The 20,629-nt window shown below is 33.1% G+C and overlaps 1 protein-coding gene and 1 long non-coding RNA gene across 6 annotated transcripts; one reads left to right on the top strand and one right to left on the bottom strand.

Annotated features, from left to right (window-relative positions):
- Positions 1 to 1,227: 1,227 nt before the first annotated feature.
- Positions 1,228 to 18,851, bottom strand: LOC106623578 (43 kDa receptor-associated protein of the synapse). Of its 5 annotated transcripts, none has more exons than XM_036375955.2 (9): positions 18,832 to 18,851; positions 9,400 to 9,504; positions 8,503 to 8,585; positions 8,275 to 8,441; positions 7,543 to 8,205; positions 7,370 to 7,468; positions 7,118 to 7,309; positions 6,824 to 7,023; positions 1,228 to 3,832 (listed from the first exon to the last, which is right to left on the bottom strand). In XM_036375955.2, exons 2-9 carry the CDS (start codon positions 9,435 to 9,437, stop codon positions 3,397 to 3,399), a joined length of 1,878 nt encoding a protein of 625 aa, XP_036231848.1. In that variant the 5' UTR covers positions 9,438 to 9,504; positions 18,832 to 18,851; the 3' UTR covers positions 1,228 to 3,396. The 5 variants fall into 5 exon arrangements, with proteins under 5 accessions (XP_036231848.1, XP_036231846.1, XP_036231844.1 ...); XM_036375953.2 differs by lacking the exon at positions 18,832 to 18,851 and adding an exon at positions 18,113 to 18,812; XM_036375951.2 differs by lacking the exon at positions 18,832 to 18,851 and adding an exon at positions 16,219 to 16,488.
- Positions 3,196 to 4,545, top strand: LOC118683428 (uncharacterized). Its single transcript, XR_004979244.2, has 3 exons — positions 3,196 to 3,282; positions 3,364 to 3,915; positions 4,010 to 4,545. It is a non-coding gene; the product is annotated as an uncharacterized lncRNA (long non-coding RNA).
- Positions 18,852 to 20,629: the final 1,778 nt, after the last annotated feature.

Genomic DNA, 20,629 nt, shown 5'->3' with positions numbered 1-20,629 from the left:
GTAGTACCCCGCTGACGCCCATTTGCAATCAGGCTCCCCATTGTGCCAAGGGACACAGGTAAAAGTTTCATCACGATGTCTAAATTTTTACTCACACTCGCTTGCCCAGATTTCAACTCGTCTTCCTGATCATTTATATATACAGTCTTATATATCTGTATCTCTCTCAATTAGTTGTGTGGTGTTACCAACAACCGTTAGGTGAACAAATCTATTTGACTGTATAGCAATATGTTGCGAGAGTATAAAAAGTAATAATGTCCTTACAGTTTTATCATGAGTATAACAAAATTTCTTTTTGCCAAATTATTATGTAATTTATACGATTTTACGGTTATGTTAAGTTAAATATTTTATTTATGAAATGAATTATGAAATAAAATATTACTATTTTTATTTTATGACTGATAGATATAAATTACCATCCTTATTGCGGAATGCTAGTGGATTATAATTGCCCATACTATGCTTGCATTAGATGCTGAAGCAGGATTGCTACTTATGGAAGGTTACAGAAATCGGTCACTTTGAAAATACAGATAACAACTTAACATTTTTGGAAAGCATTATAAATGTTCCTAAATAAATAAAAACTAAAGTATACATATTTTCTTTAAAGATATTGAATGTATTATAGTTGAAGTAAAATAAAATTCAGAAAATAATGTACACAACTCTTGAGCAGTTTCCTCATTTTGACGCTTCTACTTACTATAATTTTAATTTCCTGCGATAGCTAAACCATCTTCTCGCGCAATGTTCAATTTGGTATCCTGTTTCCCAATGGAGGCTGTACTCGCGTTATTATAGATGCGTAATATGGGGGTAAACCACAAGTATAATTTACCTTGCTATTCAAAAAAGTTTATTTTATGGTAAAGTAACTATGATTCAATTCTCTTGAAGTCTTGGTTTATGATTTTTATTGCTGCTACTACGAAATAATAGGTAGATAAAATATAAAAACAGCTTTGTACCGTTTAGTGGGGTCTTTGTTGCAATGTCTCAGAAAACTTACCACAGTTTATGTTTTTTAACACCATCCTAAATTAATGTTTTCAGTGAAGAAAAGCCAAAATTTAACGTGAAAATTTTCGAATGTATGTTCTTTTCCGATATTAAATCAAAATAAGGTGAAGAAATCAATATTTCAATTAAAATATAAATTATGTTTTTGTTCTTGCACTGGCTCGATTTTCCCATCTGTAATAAATAAAAATATTCAAATTTCAATTCATAGATATGAGAGGCGTTACGACCCTTTTTTAATACTGTCTTTCTTAGAGCTGGTTGTATATTGCGTCATAATTTGGGAGCAACCAGTTTGAAACTGTGTAATTTTAACAGCTTCTGATCACGCCCTATCCGGCTTAAACTTAAAATTATATTTTGAATTTATTATTGGAAATTTTATACAATATCTATGTCAATATAATAATAATCATTAAACAAAAATTTGTGTAAGCAAATCATTGATATGTAGCGCATAAATTGATTACATTGGATTGATGATATTTTCATTCAATTACTCCATCAAGTTATCTCTTTCGTTTCTTAAGTTTTACAAGCAGGTAACTTACTTAATATTCTGTTAACAATATTTTAAGGTACTAATCGCTTAACATTAGTAAATATTTATTTAGCTTAAAACCGTTAAAACTATTCATAGAATTATGGTAATTACTAACTACAATATATTTGAGCAGTTTGCCTTAGACAGACAGGAAGCACACAAAATATAACATTCAAAAGAAAGCGAGAGAGAAAGAGTTAATTAAAGAAAAAAATTGTACATATGTACATACAGATATACAGAATTACCCCGAACACTTAATGAAAATAATTGATAATGGTGTGAATAATAAATATTCACAAACGAAATATTAGTATATGTAACAAAGTAGTAGTTCAATGGCACCAGAATTGAAATTCATTAATTTTATTATGTAATAATATTTCTTCATTCCATAAGGGATTCCCTGCTTTAATTAAACATACCGTCTGTTAGTTCCAGCCTATTTAATGCAGACCTAAAAAGGTGCTAACAACCACTTATATAATTAATTTTTCCATGATTTTATTTAACTTCTTGGTCTATTACTCTACCTTTTACATCAAACGGCTGACAATAATTTGTCAATGGACTCTCTCAAGAAATGAAAACTAGTTACCTGCTGTCTTCAATGTGCTTAATACTTAAGTTCTCATTTTACGATCTTCGCTTGTGTCTTTAATGCTTCAATTAGTGAACGACTCAAAAGCGTATACTGTTTCACTTGATTCAACCTATCTTATGAGAGCGTAATGTAAATGAACAATCACCACCACTTCTACCGTCCGTAACGTGGGATATCCACGAAAATTGGATTTATCCCGTGGAAACGAGTCAGCTGATAGCTCTCTTACAGCGCCAGTCTCGATATTTTGTAATAATTAAAAATTAAACTTGAATATATTTTAAATATATTAAACCATCTCAAAATCACAGGTCGAATACAATAATTTATAAATTGGCAGACTATATAGTTGAATTTTAGTTTTGATCTTTTATATTATGAAAAATTATATCTGAAAAGTTAGATGTGTGCAAAACTGTATATAAAAATTGAGCAACAGCAACGAAACAAACAACAAATATTAAATTTTCTATAACGCACTCAAAAAGCATAATTACCAATAAAAAAAAAATGTTGACTTTGAGTCACAATAGTAACGAAATTTATTTGAAATTGATTTTATTTTAACTTTTACGTATTTGAGTTGCTTACAAAACATAAAAAATCGATAATCGATTAATATCTATGATGATCTATATAAGTGAAATGTCAGTATATTCAAAATGGAAAACAAGAATTCTTATTAGTTTTGTGACCTGCTTACTATGAGATGACAAATTTTAGACAGTATTTTCTGACTGCATCGTAAATAGTAACTTGTCACAAATTGCGATTTTACTTTAAAATGTCTCAAATAGGGACTTAGAGACTGCTTCAGTGAGGTGTATTGTGGGATAAGTATGTTTTTGTACAAAAAATTAATTTTATATAGGACTTATAAATATGTGGTTTATACTACAAATAATAGAACTCTCTCTCTCACTTTCTTCTTTAATCTTTCATTTCATCATTCATTTTTCTATGATTACAAGTAGGTACATTGTTTTGAATATTCACTTTTTCCACGAATTTCCAGCCTCTTTAATATTGAACCCTTTTTAAAATAACATTGTCTGCAATTTTTAACAGACCTCAATGCAACAAACCTAGTTGAATATGAGTATGGGTACGTATCTATATATATGGTATCTTCAGCTATTTTTTTTACAGTCTGGTTGTTGGTACTTTATTATTTCGTTATTTCTAGTCATTTTTGGTCATAACAATCTTGCAATCTTTTCTAAACCGACGACGTGGCATTTCGGGAGCTATCAATAGTTAAACTAGAAGCACGCAAACTCAGGGATGCCAAAGATAAATTACTCCGGTACAATGGTTTTGGTGATGAATTTGTGGTCAATAGCAAAGCGGTGCTGTCAACATTTGGCGCAGCACTGGTCAAGCCGTTACAGATGATCGTCTTTTCATTGGAATTATATACAACTCTACCGTTCGCTGCGCAAAGTGGCGGCATAATATCACCCGTATCGATTGTCAGTAAACCGTCAGCAGCAGTATCATTGATATTTAAGCTGTTGGTGGGTCCACTGCCTCCACCAGGACCACAACTGCTTTCATTACCACAAAGATGAAGTCGAGAGCTCAATAGTTTATTACATGCTGGACAAGCACGAGAGGCGCCCTTCTCTCGCCGTCGCAAAAGATCATGAGCGCAGCTATATTTATATAAAGGAAAGTAACTAAAATAAATATATATATTTCGCAAGAGTGATAGAATATAAAATTGCACTTTCCACAGGTAGGTGCCAAACATGTTACAGTTTTAAATAATTCTTAAAAGTACATACATACATATATTATATAACAAACCAGTTATGTATTTTTGTTGGCAGGTAATCAATACAGTTTTTATACCGAACGAACACTAATCGGAACAAACATGTAATATGTTAATAAGTGCTTTGTAATAACATGCCCGCCTCTTTAAAGGAGTCAAGCCATCCGCAATAAATAGAGGAAATACAAATAAAACATTTAAGCAGATTTGTGATAGGGTCAAGGCGCTTTGCCGATAACTGATATCCAACTACAGAAGTTTTTAATCTGGCGTTACAAAGCACTGTATATAATAGCCATCTAACCTAACCTCACCTCTGACCATCAGGATGACGATACGAGTTTAAATCAGTGTGACTGTTTGTCCGACGCGATAACTTGAGTAAAAATTAAGATATCTGGAAACTTGCTACAACTATTCATTGGCATCCGAGGAACGTCGGTATTGCATGTGGTACGTAATCGGACCACTGTTGCGCCCACAAAAAGCCATTAAACGAAAAATTATTAAGTGCCATAACTAAGCACTTAATTAAGATACATAACTGTTATTTGGTACAGGGATCGAAATAGTTTAATGTACACATCTTCCAAACCACATAAGCTTAATTAACCAAACTTGTTGAAAATACAAGTAAGTTGTTTTAGAACCTCTTTGTATGTTGTGAAAATGGGTGAAATCAGAAAATATCACTCCCCATATAATGGTTATGTTGAAAATTAATAAAAGTGCGACAACAGAGCGTATAAACGCGCCACAATCATTAAATTTCACAACCACAATGCAGGGGAAGAGCTTTATAAGAGCAGGTGTAAAAATTCGACAATGAGCGTGGCACCGCTCACCTTTACGTAAATCCTATATCCCAGGGACTATATTTGGTGTGTGAAATTGCCCATTTCTTTCACACACTGTGAAATTAGGCGAAATCGGATGACAACCACGCCTAACCTAACAACCTTCTGAACTCAATCTTATTCTTTCACTTTTCAGTATAAATATGTATCAGACATCAATAAAGTTATCAGAGTAAAACTTTGCACAAATTGTACTGTCAAGGTGTTTAATCTTATGTCTAAATATCGGGCTATAACTTTTCAAGAACACAGACACCAAATAAGTGGACCCAATGTATATGACTGATTTTTTACCGAACTTAGCGGTCAGTCTGTGAGTTCTAGTATTGAAATTCGAGGAGAATATTTGTGTGATGACAGCATACCCTTGTGCCAAAAATGGGTACAATCGAGTAAATACTTCCCTTAGCACATACCTAATATAAATATTTCGAACTTCCGGTTTATTTTATACCGCAACTATCGGTCAAGAAATCTCTATGAAATTCAGAAATAATCTCTTTCTAATAACAGTTTATCTTCTCGCCGGTGATTGTAAATAATGGAGGCAATACTTCCTACTTTTAATTAAAACATATTCTAAAATTCCATGCAAGAGTATAAAATTTTCGGTTACACCCGATACCCTTCCTTACTTGTTTTTTATTATAATTTGTATGCAGTGTCTACTCATATATGATCAGCTCAGTGTTTTTCGCTTATTAACAATAGTGTGCAAAAAATATGATTCCTTGGGTTGAACGTAGTCACCATTCCGCTGTAGTAATGACGTTGCACCTCTTCACTTTAGTGAAAAAGGTGTTAAAACTGGGACAAAAATGTACCAACAGGATCCAATATTATCTTCGATGGAGAGCATTATCCAACAGAATATATGGCAGGACTAGGTTGTATACTTTTTACCGCAGCAAAATAAGAAAATTATATTAAAATCTAGTTAAATCTGATTGCTTTGTGTTACCACGCAGCTGCTGCCACATTCATGGTTGTAATCAAAGTTATTATCAAAAGCATCATTCTAACAGCGCGAATAGAGCAATGGTGTTCCGGCTTTAACATTTTGTGGATTTCCTTTATTGAGGTGTAAATAAACAAAAAAACTGTCATAAATCACGGTATTTTTGAAATAGTTTAAAAAGAAACTGGAATCGAGATAGCATAACGATCCATAAACGTAGTTCCAGTCCGAGTCCATGGTACTACTTATTATACTAGTGTCTTAACTATATTTCTAGATCGGGACTCCTTGCTGAGAACTTCATTGTAAAAGTGCGTACTTAAATTATGTTTTTCGGAACTTAACATCTCTAAAGTTACTGAATAAATACGGCAAGATTCAGAAATCTACCATCCTTATCGTCGCCAAAAATTATTTCCAGCTGAAATCGTTAAGCTCACTGACAGGTCAACTCCACTTGTCCATAATTTGGGTTTTCAGTCTCAGGAACAGTTTCGGCAACAAAAAATCACGGGAGTTGGCCAAATTAGGAGCCCCTCTAAACGAGTTCGAGGCAGAGATAAGGCCATGCCCGCTAAGATGGAAATCCAAGATAGCAAAGCAGATATTGTCAAAATATGGCAAAACAAGAAGTAAGGATTTATTGAATAGGTCTAGGAAAATTATATATAAACTTGTATGTGTCCTGTGCCACTGGTGGGTGGCATTATAATACCGGACTAGCTTATATAATATGTATGTAATGGCTAATACTTATAAAAACAAATATTTTAGTTTTTATTGTTTCACTTTTCGCAAAAGTAATGAATTGTATAATAGCCTACAACCTACTAAATCTTTTAATTGCTCCTATCGGTAGCAAAAATTTGAGTTAAAAAGCAATATCTCTCCAAAGTGAGAAGTAATTTCGAATCAAGCTTCTTTCTGTTGCAACTAAATATTTTCCAAAATAAGGCTTTTGAAAGTCAATTATCTGCTTATGCATTTCATGTTGCAATGGTAATTACTTAAAGAGCATATATTATATAGATACTTAAGTGAATTAACTACTAACCGTGCATGTAGGATATGAGCACATGGTAATGCCTCTATTGAGTTTGGCTCCAGGCCAAAAGTATCGCCGCATGCACCGCAAAACAGCCCAAGCGCTGCATCTGTTTGACCCGCTAATCGCAAATGTGTACTGTACTGTTCTTCATCGCCTAAAGCACGATAGATAAGAGCAAGACGACTCCTTATTCTACGCACCAAAAGCTTTCCAGATGCATAGAATTATAATATAGAAGAAATTGATAGATGCAAGTCAACTAATATAACTTGAGAATAATTTCAGAAAACTGAAACGTACCTTGGAACCAATGGAGCTTGCAACCTCAAGCAAACGCGTATTAAATTCAAGTGGCCGGCAATTACAAATTTTTTGCTGTATCCGCAATGATTCTAAGCAGCGCGCAGCTCCATCCATTGCTTCCATTTGTGCCATGCGATCGCCCAATGCAGCAGAAGTTCCCATAGCTTGTTCATATTGCCGAAAAGCGCGCTTGAAGGTCAAATTTTATAGAAAACTTATAAATTGCATAAAAACTAAATATAAACTCACATCCATGTCCACTTTCTTGCGATATATATCACCCATTACTCGTAAGCTGCGGGTATACGTTGCTTGATCTCCAGAAATCAACGCAAGGCGAGTGGCTTCCTGAAATAAAGTAAAGTAAATTGTAGTAACCATTATGAATTCACCAGCTATGCTTGCAAAAAAACTATACATACCATACAATAGTCATGCGCGTCACCCAGATCGCCTTGTTTGCGGAGAGCAGCCGCCATCCGCAACAATGCAGCGCGATGGTGTGACGAATTGAGATCACCCAGCTGTAAAGAGCGCGATAAATCATATGCCTTAGATGCATAGGTTGCACTCTTATTATTATCCTGAAGGCGACCGAACAGCTCAGACAGCGTCACATATACCTGCAACTCAAGCGATGGATCACCTATAGAAGTGGCTATCTTATGTGCCCCTTGCAAGCCCTCAAGAGCACGCGAAAATCCTCCCATCTCCAAGTAAACGCGTGCCACTGTCAAATGCACAAGGCCTCCAGTTCGACATTGGGTCCCACATTCGTTATACAGGGAATGGCGTGCATAACTGAGAGCACGTTCCAGACCGCCTAGACGCTCGTGGGCTCTCGCCAAATTTAGATAAGTTTCCGCACGCATTGTAGGTGAATCCAACTCTTCAGATATTCCTAACTGCCGATGTCCGAATTCTATCGCTTCACGATATTTACCCCAATCCATATGCGCTTGATAAAGATAACCTAGTAATTGAAAACAATCTTCACGGCGATCAGTCGCTTTCAAAGCGCTTCGCCAAATGCGTACCGCAGCATTTTGATCATGTTGTTCATAAAGACGCAAACCTCGTTCAATCTATGAATATTGTAACTTTTTATAATAATCCATGATTTTTGTTTGTAAAAAAAGTATGTCTTTATTTACCTTTCGTCGTGCCATATACTGTTTTAAACTGCGTTGACAAACCAAAAAACAATTAATAATTGAATTATGAGAGGCAGATATTCCATGCCGCGCCCAAAGCGATGTGCCATCAGGGCTGGACCCACAACCAGCCAGTCTTGAATAGCTTTCATCTAATTGACTCAGATCTATAAGGTAGTTTCATTTAATTAGCTTATACCTATGATGTCCTGCCTTTATGGTACTTACCATTGAAGTTTTCCAATAAGTAACGCGAACCATCCGGCGATGCAAGCAAATGTGTTGCTGATAAATTATGGCTATGCGGTATACTAATCCCGAGGATTCATTTAATTACATTTGAATCGAAAGATATAAGAAGACATGATTAAATATGGTTGTGAAATACAGTTATTTTTTCACAGATTTCTGTAACAAATGTTAAATATGGTTAAAATATTCGCGCAAAACTTCAAATGCTTTTTCTTTCTCAAAAATATAACTTTTAATTTCGATTTTTTACAAACAATTAACAGTTAGTTCCCGAAAATCTGGAAAAAAATTTCCAGAAACCGAAATTTTGTTATTTGGAAAAAACAGGTTCGATAAGGCATTCGAATAATAAATTTTTGAATAAAACAAGTTTTGTTTTCCAATTGATTTTAGATGAGTCTTCAAGGATTAGTAATGGTCACCGCAAGAGCTTTGGTTTGAACTGGATCAATACCAACAGCTTTTACTTTTAAAATTATAAATTTTTTTTTGGTAAAATATCTGTCAAGTTAAGTTGAAACCATATTTAGTGATAGTACGTTATTACTTTTATAAACTAAAATAATTTACTGCCAAAATATATTTATGAAATTGCTTTTTAATGTCACTGACTATACCTAACCCCTTAATGAATTTATTGTAAATTTTCTTAAGCCTATAATAAATTATATACATTGTTATTACTCATGTTATTCTTCCCTAACTTTTTGAATATTTTACTGAATTATAATCTTCAAAAAGGCGCAAGACATCCATCAAAAATTCAACCCTACGTTTTAACTTTTTTCCTTAAATTTGCAATTTTACCACCGAGCCTTAAGAAGTTTCACTTCAAAAACCATAAGCGGTCATAAAAAATTCTAAGAATCTTACCTGAGAAGATCCTTTGAAGATATGCTCTCCCATGACATGATTATACCGCGTCTACTAAGTTACAATACTTTATTATACTTTTTTTTTGAAAGTAATGAACAGGCCCTAGAAAAATAATAATATTATTAAAAACAAACTTATTATTCCTGCCCTTGATTTTGTGTAGCGTCCATGCTTACGTGTCTATGAGAAATTATATTTTATTTTAAGTCTTAGATTTTTAAAACGAATAAAAAGCATTTGTATTTTCACTTTTCACGGTTATTAATCAACTGAAAATATCAATCAACCATTAATAAAACTGGTATAAATTCTGTAAAATAAAACTTGATAGAATTGAAGAAATCACATTTATGAGGTATCCGCATACTCCTTTGCCTCAAATTAAAGCTCAATTATAAATCACAGGTGCTTAAAAACAGCTATTTTCAAGCGCATTGTGTTAGACAAGCAACGTATTAGACATTTCTGTCTTCACTAGTTCTTATAATAAAACCATTTTGAGCTGAATGGTTAATTTAATCGTTGAGTGGCAATACGGAATAGCAGAATATAATTGCTCTTAGAGATGAAATATGCATATCTCTTAGAAAAATGATTTAAATCTTTAAAAAAATGTGCTAGTAACAATTTATCATTACATTTTTTCATGCTTGATCTTGTAGTCTCTCATCTTTTAAGTTTTATGTTCTGAAGGTCTCTCAGGCTCTAAAGATTACAAAATCAGAATCATGTAATGGGATCATGTAGTAGAAACTAGAAATATGCATGTCTCTTAGAAAAATGCTTTAAATCTCTCAAAAAATGTGCTTGTAACCTATTTATCATTACATTTTTTCAAGCTTGATCTTGTAGTCACTCATCTTTTAAGTTTTATGTTCTGAAGATCTCTCAGGCTCTAAAGATTACTAAATCAGAATCATGTAATGGGATCATTTAGTAGAAACTATAATATAATATTTGCGTGTATATTTCAGTAAATATATTTATACATTAGGCCCTCTAAAATATGCTCATAGGGTAGGTCTGTTTTTCATGATATAGCATTGAAAAACACATACTATTCTAAATAATTTTCACGCTTATGTAATCAGGATTTTTAATCGCAATTTTTACATTATAGTCAATTCTTTTGCGGTACTTAAGAGTGAATGGCACTTAAAATTATCTCGCTTAAGTACCATATGGTACTTACGTTCTGTTTGTTAAAAATATCCATTAAAATATAAAAATGCAACCTTTTTAATTAAAAAAAAAAGAAGAAATTTGCAGTTCTTAGCAGTATTTAATATCTATTATATTATTAAGTTTGTAAAGTGGTACATAAGAGGAGAAATTTGTAAATAAATTTTTGTATGAGGCAGAAAATTATGTAGTACATAAGCGAGTGGTACTTAAAAGATAACTTTTATATATGTATTTAACAAAGGCTTGAGATGCAGTAAGACACAGGCAGATAAGAGCGATTGGCACCTAAGAGAGGTGATACTTAAGGATTAGATTTATTCCGTTTCATTAACAGTGCCTCAATATGGTAATCGAATGTAAAAATTGTAGTAAACTATAATTATATGAATAAATAAATTCAGGTGTCTCCCGCTGTTTTTTGGTTTTATTATTGTCTCGATCGTAGCAGTGACTGTTATACGTATACTTTTATTTTTTACTGCAAATTTCAAGTTAATTTTATTGTCATGGTGAGTTTACCTTTATTTCCTTGTGCATCTCGAAAACGGACAACACGTATTTTTCACGAACGAAACAACGCTTTTAACGTGTTGTAAATCCACCAGAAACTACTCTTACCGAATGTTTTTAATTGTGTAAAAATACTCCTCTATTTAGAAGTACAACGCTATTTTACATCGGCTCAATCGAAAAAATTTATGCCTCGCAAGCAAAGCAAAGATAATTTGGATCATGTATATAAGACATATATTATGTCAATCTAAGGCAGACTAAGTGGTTCTATCTGCCACTGTGGTTGGTTAATGTCACCGGACCATTGTCATTTTAAGATATACGTTAAGTAAATGGACAACGGTATCCAACATATAAAGATGTAGGTATGCCTTGCTCTAGGCTTGCTAGAAGATGACATTCATTGGGACAGTATGCTTGCTGAAGCAGTATTAAACTGAACAGGAACACAAATTCGTCTACTACTTTACTATAGCACCGACAACATGTTTCCCAACCCGATCACATCCTTTCAGGTGAACATGTGCGGTCATATACTTCAAGAGCCATTTACCGAAGCTTTCTCCAAAAAACCGTTAGGTATTGGCAATGGAAAAGTAGCTATACATGAAAATACTGGATGCATAAAATTACTGACGGATTTCTACACAATCAGCAACTTGCAAAATACTACATATATTTCCCGATGTACACACAAAATATAAAAATATTGAGTGGCTGGCAGAAACATCGCTATTGGACGTTAATGGATCAAATTCAAAGATACAACAGTTGTTACCAGTGGACCCGGTCACATACAAATCTACCGATGCTTTTTGCAATGCCAACGAAGTTTCTGAATTCATTGGATATGCCGAGCATGCCACCGCACAATTTACAACGGGCGGTTGGATCTCCGGTTATTTTGCTTCGTAATTTGATCCCATCACGGCTTTGCAATCGTACATGATTAGTCATTGAAGAAATAATGAAAAACATAATCGAAGCCATCGTTTTGAATGGCAAGTTCCGATCGAAAATGTTTTGCTGCAATGAATCCCTATTATTCCTACAAATGTGCCAACTAAATTTTAACACATTCACTTTCAAATTCGCAATGGCGATTAATAACTTACAAGGCCTGTTTCTGTATATTTGTGGCTTAGATTTGTGTACAATATGCTTTTCCCACAGACAACTTTATGTGGCATGTTATCGCATAAGCAAACCAACCAGTTTGTTTGTATGCGCTAAAGACTGGGCAAAAATATTATACATTCCATTGCGTTGTAGATTAATGTTTGTTTATTTTTAATTGACATAATTAGTGGTAGAAATAAGAACTATTTTCAGTATAAGCTATCAATAATTGTAATTTAATATATTGTATATTTCATCTTCATTCCTCTTTCAGTTATAAATACTTTTTCTTCTTAGTTACTTTTAAATATATTTCCTAAAAATATGTTTCCTAAAAAAATATTTCCTAAAAATTGCGCATATGGCAAAACAACAATTGCCGAGTCAGCTAGTATATATAGTACATGTATACCTGTAATCAGCGAGACGAGCTGTCTAAAATTTGGCACACGTTCTTTACTCCCCAAGAAACTGCTCTTTCGCCGGAATCGCCGATATCGAACCATAATAGCATTTATTTTCCATTAAAACTTATCGATCAAAGTTAACATCCAGTTTAGAAAACTTTTAATTCAGTAAGATTTCTTCACGAAATTCGACAAGGATTATGTAAGCAAAAATGTTTTATGAAGGATTCTTTGAAATGAAAAGGATTCGAAAAAAATAGATACTTAAACGAGAATTGTACATAAAATTTGCTCACTTTAGATAGTCAGATAGGTAAATGTTTAGAACAGCGGCTTTTCTGAAAAAATTATCTATTTTTTTTGGAAAATGTCTTAAAATATGTGTTTTTATATGTAATTGACCGATAAATAGGGCGAATGCAGTTTTTTTAAGGTAAGGTCAGGCTAGTTAAAAAAAAAATTAAAAAAGGTAAGGTTAGGCTGAATTTTAAAAATAAGACAAAGTAAGGTTAGGTACCAAAAGGAAAAAGAAAACAAATAATTCCCCAGTGACAGGAAATAAATAAACACCTAATTAGTTTTGGGCGTAGAATTCTTTTTGCTTTGCGGCCTTAGGTCACGTTTTAAAAAAAATGATCATCGGGGTGTTCTCAGTTCTTTCGCATAGACCACCATTTTGCGTTGGCAGAAACCAAAACCGGGGTGTTCTCAGTTCTTTTGCGTAGTTCTCCAACACCGGGATTTACCGAGAGAAAGGAAATTCTGAAAATTTTTTCTTTACTCATCACACGATTATGAATTATTCATCATTGAATATAATATAAATTATATCATTAAAACAAAAAAATTCTTGTTTTCAACCGCATGGGTTTCTTTTTTTGGGTAATTACATTTAAAAACACACATTTTAAGATATTTTCCAAAAAAAATTGGACAATTTTTTCAGACAAACCGCTGTTATGAACAATTACCGTCAGATAACTTGTAATATAATCCTGATTTTAACTTGCATTTCAGGACTGAAAAATAATAAAAACAAGAACAAACGTTAACTTCGGTTGCACCGAAGCTATAATACCCTTCTCAAATACAAAGGCCCCTTACATGAACTTGATTCCGAACGTTCAATTTGTATGGCAGTTATATGATATAGTGATCTGATCTGACCAATTTCTGCGGAGAATAATATGTTGCCTTAAGCAAGAACTCGTGTCTAATTTCGTGAAGATACCTCGTCAAATAAAAAAATTTCCATGCAAGCACTTTACTCCGATCGTTCAGTTAATATGGTAGCTACATGTCATAGTCATCCGATCTATACAATTTCTTCGGCGATAAGATTATTGCCTTAAATAATAATCCATGCCAAATTTCGTGAAGATTCCTCGTCAAATGAAAGAGTTTTCCATGCAAGCACTTGATTCCGATTGTTCAGTTTGTATGGCAGCTATATGCTATAGTCAACCGATCTGAATAATTTCTTTGGAGATTAAATTGTTGCCTTAAATAATAATCCGTGCCAAATTTCGTGAAGATTCCTCGTCAAATGAAAGAGTTTTCCATGCAAGCACTTGATTCCGATTGTTCAGTTTGTATGGCAGCTATATGCTATAGTCACCCGCTCTGAATAATTTCTTTGGAGATTAAATTGATGCCTTAAATAATAATCCGTGCTAAATTTCGTGAAGATACCTCGTCAAATGAAAGAGTTTCCCTTACAAGCACTAGATTCCGATAGTTCAGTTTGTATGGCAGCTATATGCTATAGTCACCCGATCTGAATAATTTCTTTGGAGATTCTATTGTTTCCTTAAATAATAATCCGTGCCAAATTTCGTGAAGATACCTCGTCAAATAAAAAAATTTCCATGCAAGCACTTTACTCCGATCGTTCAGTTAATATGGTAGCTACATGTCATAGTCATCCGATCTATACAATTTCTTCGGCGATAAGATTATTGCCTTAAATAATAATCCATGCCAAATTTCGTGAAGATTCCTCGTCAAATGAAAGAGTTTTCCATGCAAGCACTTGATTCCGATTGTTCAGTTTGTATGGCAGCTATATGCTATAGTCAACCGATCTGAATAATTTCTTTGGAGATTAAATTGTTGCCTTAAATAATAATCCGTGCCAAATTTCGTGAAGATTCCTCGTCAAATGAAAGAGTTTTCCATGCAAGCACTTGATTCCGATTGTTCAGTTTGTATGGCAGCTATATGCTATAGTCACCCGCTCTGAATAATTTCTTTGGAGATTAAATTGATGCCTTAAATAATAATCCGTGCTAAATTTCGTGAAGATACCTCGTCAAATGAAAGAGTTTCCCATACAAACACTTGATTCCGATTGTTCAGTTTGTATGGCAGCTATATGCTATAGTGGTCCGATATCGGTCGTTCCAAAAAATGAGCAGCTTCTTTGTCAGAAAAGGACAGGTGTAAAGTTTCAGATCGATAGCTTAAAAATTGAGGGACTAGTTTGTATATACACATACAGACGGACAGACGGACAGACAGACAGACGGTCATGGCTAAATCAACTCAGCTCATCATACTGATCATTTATATATATATTTTATAGGGTCTCCGACGTTTCCTTCTGGGTGTTACAAACTTCGTGGCAAACTTAATATACCCTGTTCAGGGTATAATACTAATTTCTTGTATGAGAAAAGATAGTAAGCAGACCAGTTGTACAAGGGAGTAAGGCAATTTAAACCTAGTTTATTTTACTGAAGACAATGCATATAATTATTGTGGAAGCAAGCAACTAAAGATTTGAATAAATTTGTACTGTACATACACACTTTAATGTAATAGTAAACGTTTTAAAATGAGACTTTAACAAAATCTTTGATTGAAAATTAAAAAAAAGCACTGTTCTGGTCCAGGGCGCTAGAAAAAACAAACCACTGCTTGTTGGGCTACTCTTTAAGATAAGAACTGCTCATAAATAAATGTTTTTGAACTTCATTTTTGGGAGGGAAGTGCATATTTAGTCAGAGACTTTAACTAAAAAACTTCAAGGACACTTAGTACCTCTACCCTAAATGTGCGTAGGTAAATTTTTTATTTTTTTCAATTAAATATATGCTAATAAACAACATGAATGATTGTATCCTTTTTTAGGCGCATGACCGTTGTTCATTTGCCACTTTTTGCAATCACCATATATTGAGATAGTCCTTGAAGCCTTCCAAGTAAATGGGTTTGGTTTATTGCATATGAAATGTCGGAATTTGTTTACAAGCAATTATTTGAAATTGTTCACTCTTCTTCAAATTCTTTTGTTGATGTTATTGCACATAGACTTTGTATTATGAATACTTTTCAACTATTTAAAAACTCACAAAAACTTCTTCGATGCGAGAACATTAGGATATTAGTTTATACAACGAGAGGAATCATCTGCAAGGATGTGTTATAATTCACATTGCTGTAGTTTTTTTACAGCAGCATCACGTAAACATGTCAAAAAGGTATAGGTGTATGTAAGCAATGAATATACATATGCAGGTGTAAATTCCCGTGCACGCGCTAACAAAAATACAGATATCTGTTAATAGCTTAAATCGTACTGTTCACAAACCTCGCTGTCCTTTCGTTCTGCCCTGCTCGACGTGACTCTTCTCAACTCAAATTAAAATAATTCGTCACTAGTTGTTGATGCTCTGCTCAAAATCAGGGATAATGGAATGCCCAACTCTTTCCAGTGTGAGAGCGCCTCAAAACTGGCGTTTTTTATAACATTTTCGACTGTAGCCAGATCGGACAAAATAATAATTTTTGGGCATTTAAATTATAATACCCAACATTTATTAAGATTAAATATTATTATACAAGTATCCGTTAAACATATGGGAGAACTATTTAAATTCGTTTTTGTGATTTTGTGATATATTAAAACAACTGATTTTTGAACTTTCAATACTTAAAGAGAGAAAAAATATATTAACTCTTATTTAGTAAATGTTTTTTATCATTTTCAATTGACAATTAATACTACGGAGCATGGCATCACAAAAGATTTCATCACATACATTTCAATTTTTCGTTTTCTTTCATTTTTATTGTTTTCCAATTTTTGTTTGTGATTTTCAACAGCAGTAACAAACTTCTCTGTTCACATATTTTTCTGTAGGATTTCAATCTGGCCGTCCCTCCTTTTCCAATTGCTAATCCTCAGACCTCCTGAATTTTGACAGTTGCCTGAGTTCAGGAGGTTTTGACGTTTAGCAATTGCGCTCTCATTTCCAGTGATAGATGATTTGGGCATCTCTTTATCTCTGCTCAAAATGTCATCGGTTGTCTGTACATTCCAGTTGTCATCCACAAACACATTCACTGACACTTCTTCTCCCTCCATTTCATTTATTAACCTTTAGTATACAGTGAATAATTTCGCTCGTTATCCTTTCAATCCGCCTTTTATGATCGAAACTTTATTTTATTTTCAGCCATCTGTGCCTGTATCCTTGTTCACATACGCGGCAATTTAATATTATTTAGTCTACTTACTAGTAGCATTTAAAAATGTTAATATATTTTTTTACACCACCTACTTAGAAATCGATATAGAAATGAAAAATAGATCCAAAAATTCTGTAAATCGCCGTATATTACGGTATTTTAAATCAACTAAGTTTACGAATTTGCCACTGCGTGATATCCGGTTAAGTTTGATCCTTTGAGTACGTTATGTCAATTGGCATGTTTGAATTGAGCCCTTGACAACATTTCTCTCCAACACTTAATCTTACAGTCATACGTATCTCACAAACCATATTAATAAAATATAAACTGTGCGCAAATTTGTACCAATCATTTTAAAATTTTGACCTCCAGTTCAAATCTCAGTACCGTGGATCTTTACACCAGCTATAACGTTTTCTTTATTCGAAAATGATAATTTCACTGTACAGTTATATTGCACTGTGTGGTTGGGAATGTTGGCATTCTGTTCTTACACGTACAAAAATATGTGATTGGTTTCTAATTCTTAAAGCTCAATAGAAGTGGTGAAAATGAGGACTTTTTATAAACAATTTATATTTATTACATAAAATCACATATATAATGTATATTTACACAAGCATAGTTATTAAAGCAAAAGAGATATGCACTCAAAGCAAATTTGTCTATAAAAAATGTCTTTAACAATCACTTCTGATGCGTTGATAGTTCACAAAATATTAACACATTTCAAATTTGCTTGTATACAAAAAATGGGAATTCCTCTAAATTTGTGATATGAACATATTATATTTCGCCGAAATTAAATCTGCCAAATAAAATTTAAGCCCAAAAAATTTTGAATCGTGCGAAATGGAATAAAATTCAAAATGTTTTTATTTCCAACCGTGTTAAATCAAAACCGTGCAAAAACAATATTTGATAGAGCTGCAAAATAATGTACTATATATGTATATGGCAATCGATAGTTTATTTTGACTATCGATGGTTTATGCCTTAACTAGACTTACCAACAATTTTCATAAAATTTACATTTTACAGAGTCGGAGAAAATGTTTATCCAAGCTGGATTGCAAATCTATATATATAAAAATGAAACCCTTTTCCCGTTGTCACGCCATAACTTGAGAACGGCTAGACCGATTTGGCAGTTTTTTTTATAGTTTTCTAATACTCTGTAGAAGGTTCTTACAATATTAAGAAAATGTCTTAAAAAGATTGAAAAAATACATTTAATTTAGCATATTTTAAAAAACGCGCGTAACGAATGTCATCGTCATTCACAGCCATAGACAATATTGAAAGAGCATCGTTTGTTCGGAAATGTGGTTACTTAATTAAATTCTACAAGTATCGCACTAATTTACTAATTTTTGAAAATTACTCGCCACTGTTAAATGTACCGACTTTGACGGTAATATTAATAATACCAGTGATTATTTCATTTTAATATAAGTATTTAATAATAATAAAATATGTATACTATGAGTTAGATTTCAGAATAGAACTTAGATTTCATATACTAACTGCAACCAAATACGAAATGCCCTAAACTTCCACCAATTTCAGCACTCTTGTACACGGTCAAAATTAATTAATTGCCCGTATTTTCCCAGTCGCACAAAATAATTATTTAAATCATAACTGGCTCGGTAATCGAGCTATATAGACAGAAAAAAATGCTGAAATTAGTTTTGATGATAACATTTTACTAAATTAAACTGCTTACTCAATATAGTTTAATTATACCTTAGCCACAGCAAAGCGTGGCCGGGGTCTTCTAGTATCTAATAAAAGAACAGAACTAAAGTCTAAATACGTCAACAAATTACTATTTTTAAAGAAAAAGAAGTGAGTTATTGAGGAATAAAGTACTTTACCGAAACGTGTTTTAAGTATAAATTGCTTGATCTCATATTACATTAGTAAATGTATAAAAATATGTACCTTTTTATAACTCATCAACTCTACTTGCATTTTGGAAAAGTGTAACTTTAATAATTTTTTTGTGGTTTTTGTTATAAAGTTGTTTGTTAAATAAATCCAAAGATTATTTCATAAAAATTAAATGTACAAAGCCAAAGCCATTTAATTTAAACCAGCAAAAAGTAAGTAGATTTCAAGGGGAAAAACTATCGTTAGTATCTTTTTAAGCTATCGAAACTATCAAGTGGGCCGACTATCAATAGTTTTGCAGCTCTAGAATAAGGTGTACTTACATAATATACAGTCAGCGTCCAAAATTACCATTTATGAGATTCACGTCTAAAATCATAAATTTTTTTGAAAATGTAAATTCTCATAAATGTTTTTTTTTAACTATTGCTAACGTTACATTTAATTACTACACAGTATTTCGTTAAAACAAAAGTAAAATGCACAAAATACTTGTGTTAAAAAATGCAAACGCTACAAAAACACAATAAAAAATTAGCATAAAGTTGGCATATATTATAAGTACCGCTAATCTAAGATCTAAGAATTTTGGTGGTACAGCATCGTAAAAACGGAAAGTCTTGAGGTGAAAAAACCAAAATTGTCAACAAAAGTGGTTAAACTGTCCTAAGAATTATAAACACTTATGAATTCCGAGGTGATATAAAAACTGTTTTATGTGCTGCAGGATAACTTTGTAAAACGTTGCTAAAAGCAATGCATTGGGAAAAGTAATCGGTACTCTGTGACACAATCGTTTTCATTTAGTTGTGAGTGTTTTAATATAAATGGTGTAAATATGATAAAAAATGGATAATAAAAAAAATAACTATCAGACTTCAATGTCATTGAAATAAATCCGTATTATAACACCATATAAAAAATATAACTGAAATTTAATATGTTTATCGGTCGCGTCGTTAAATGTCTGCCATTTGCTTTTTTTAGTTTTAATATTGCATATTTCGATTTTGTTTTTTCCAAACTTCACATATAATAAAAAAAATTGGAATTTCATTAACAATTACTGTGTTCTTTTTTTGAAGAAAAATCATATCACTCTTATTGGAAAACCCTATACAAGTAGCCAGAGGCACATGTATGCCTTCTTTACCGGAATCTAGTTGTAGATTGGTGCCTGTTCTGACTAGTTCATTTGCTATACAGTTCCATGAGATATCACTGTGTCCTTCGACCCATTGCAGGTTTATCGTGAAATAGGATATGAGATCCGCCAGGATATCAAGGCACTCTTTCACTGTCTTAGACGAAATCCTATGAGACGTTAGAGATTTCAAAGCCGCCTGGCTGTCTGTATATGTAAATATATTTCTTGTTGTGATCACACTCCTTGTCAGTACACGAAGGCTTTCTTTAATAACTGTGACCTCCGCTTGGAAGACACTGCAGTGGTCTGGAAGCCGAAAGTCGATTTTGGTATCTAGTTTAGCTGAGAAGACACCGCTGCCCATTCAGATATCTAGTTTTGAACTATCCGTATAGATGCTTATTCCTGCCGCCTTGTCTATTTCGCCCCTTTCCCATTTCTTTCTGGAGGGGAAGGCAATATTGGGGACCGGATTTAGATTAAG

The sequence above is a fragment of the Bactrocera oleae genome, chromosome X, assembly GCF_042242935.1.
Source record: "Bactrocera oleae isolate idBacOlea1 chromosome X, idBacOlea1, whole genome shotgun sequence".
Taxonomy (NCBI): domain Eukaryota; kingdom Metazoa; phylum Arthropoda; class Insecta; order Diptera; family Tephritidae; genus Bactrocera; species Bactrocera oleae.
Note: the sequence above shows the minus strand (reverse complement) of the source record. Positions and strands in the feature narration are given on the sequence as shown.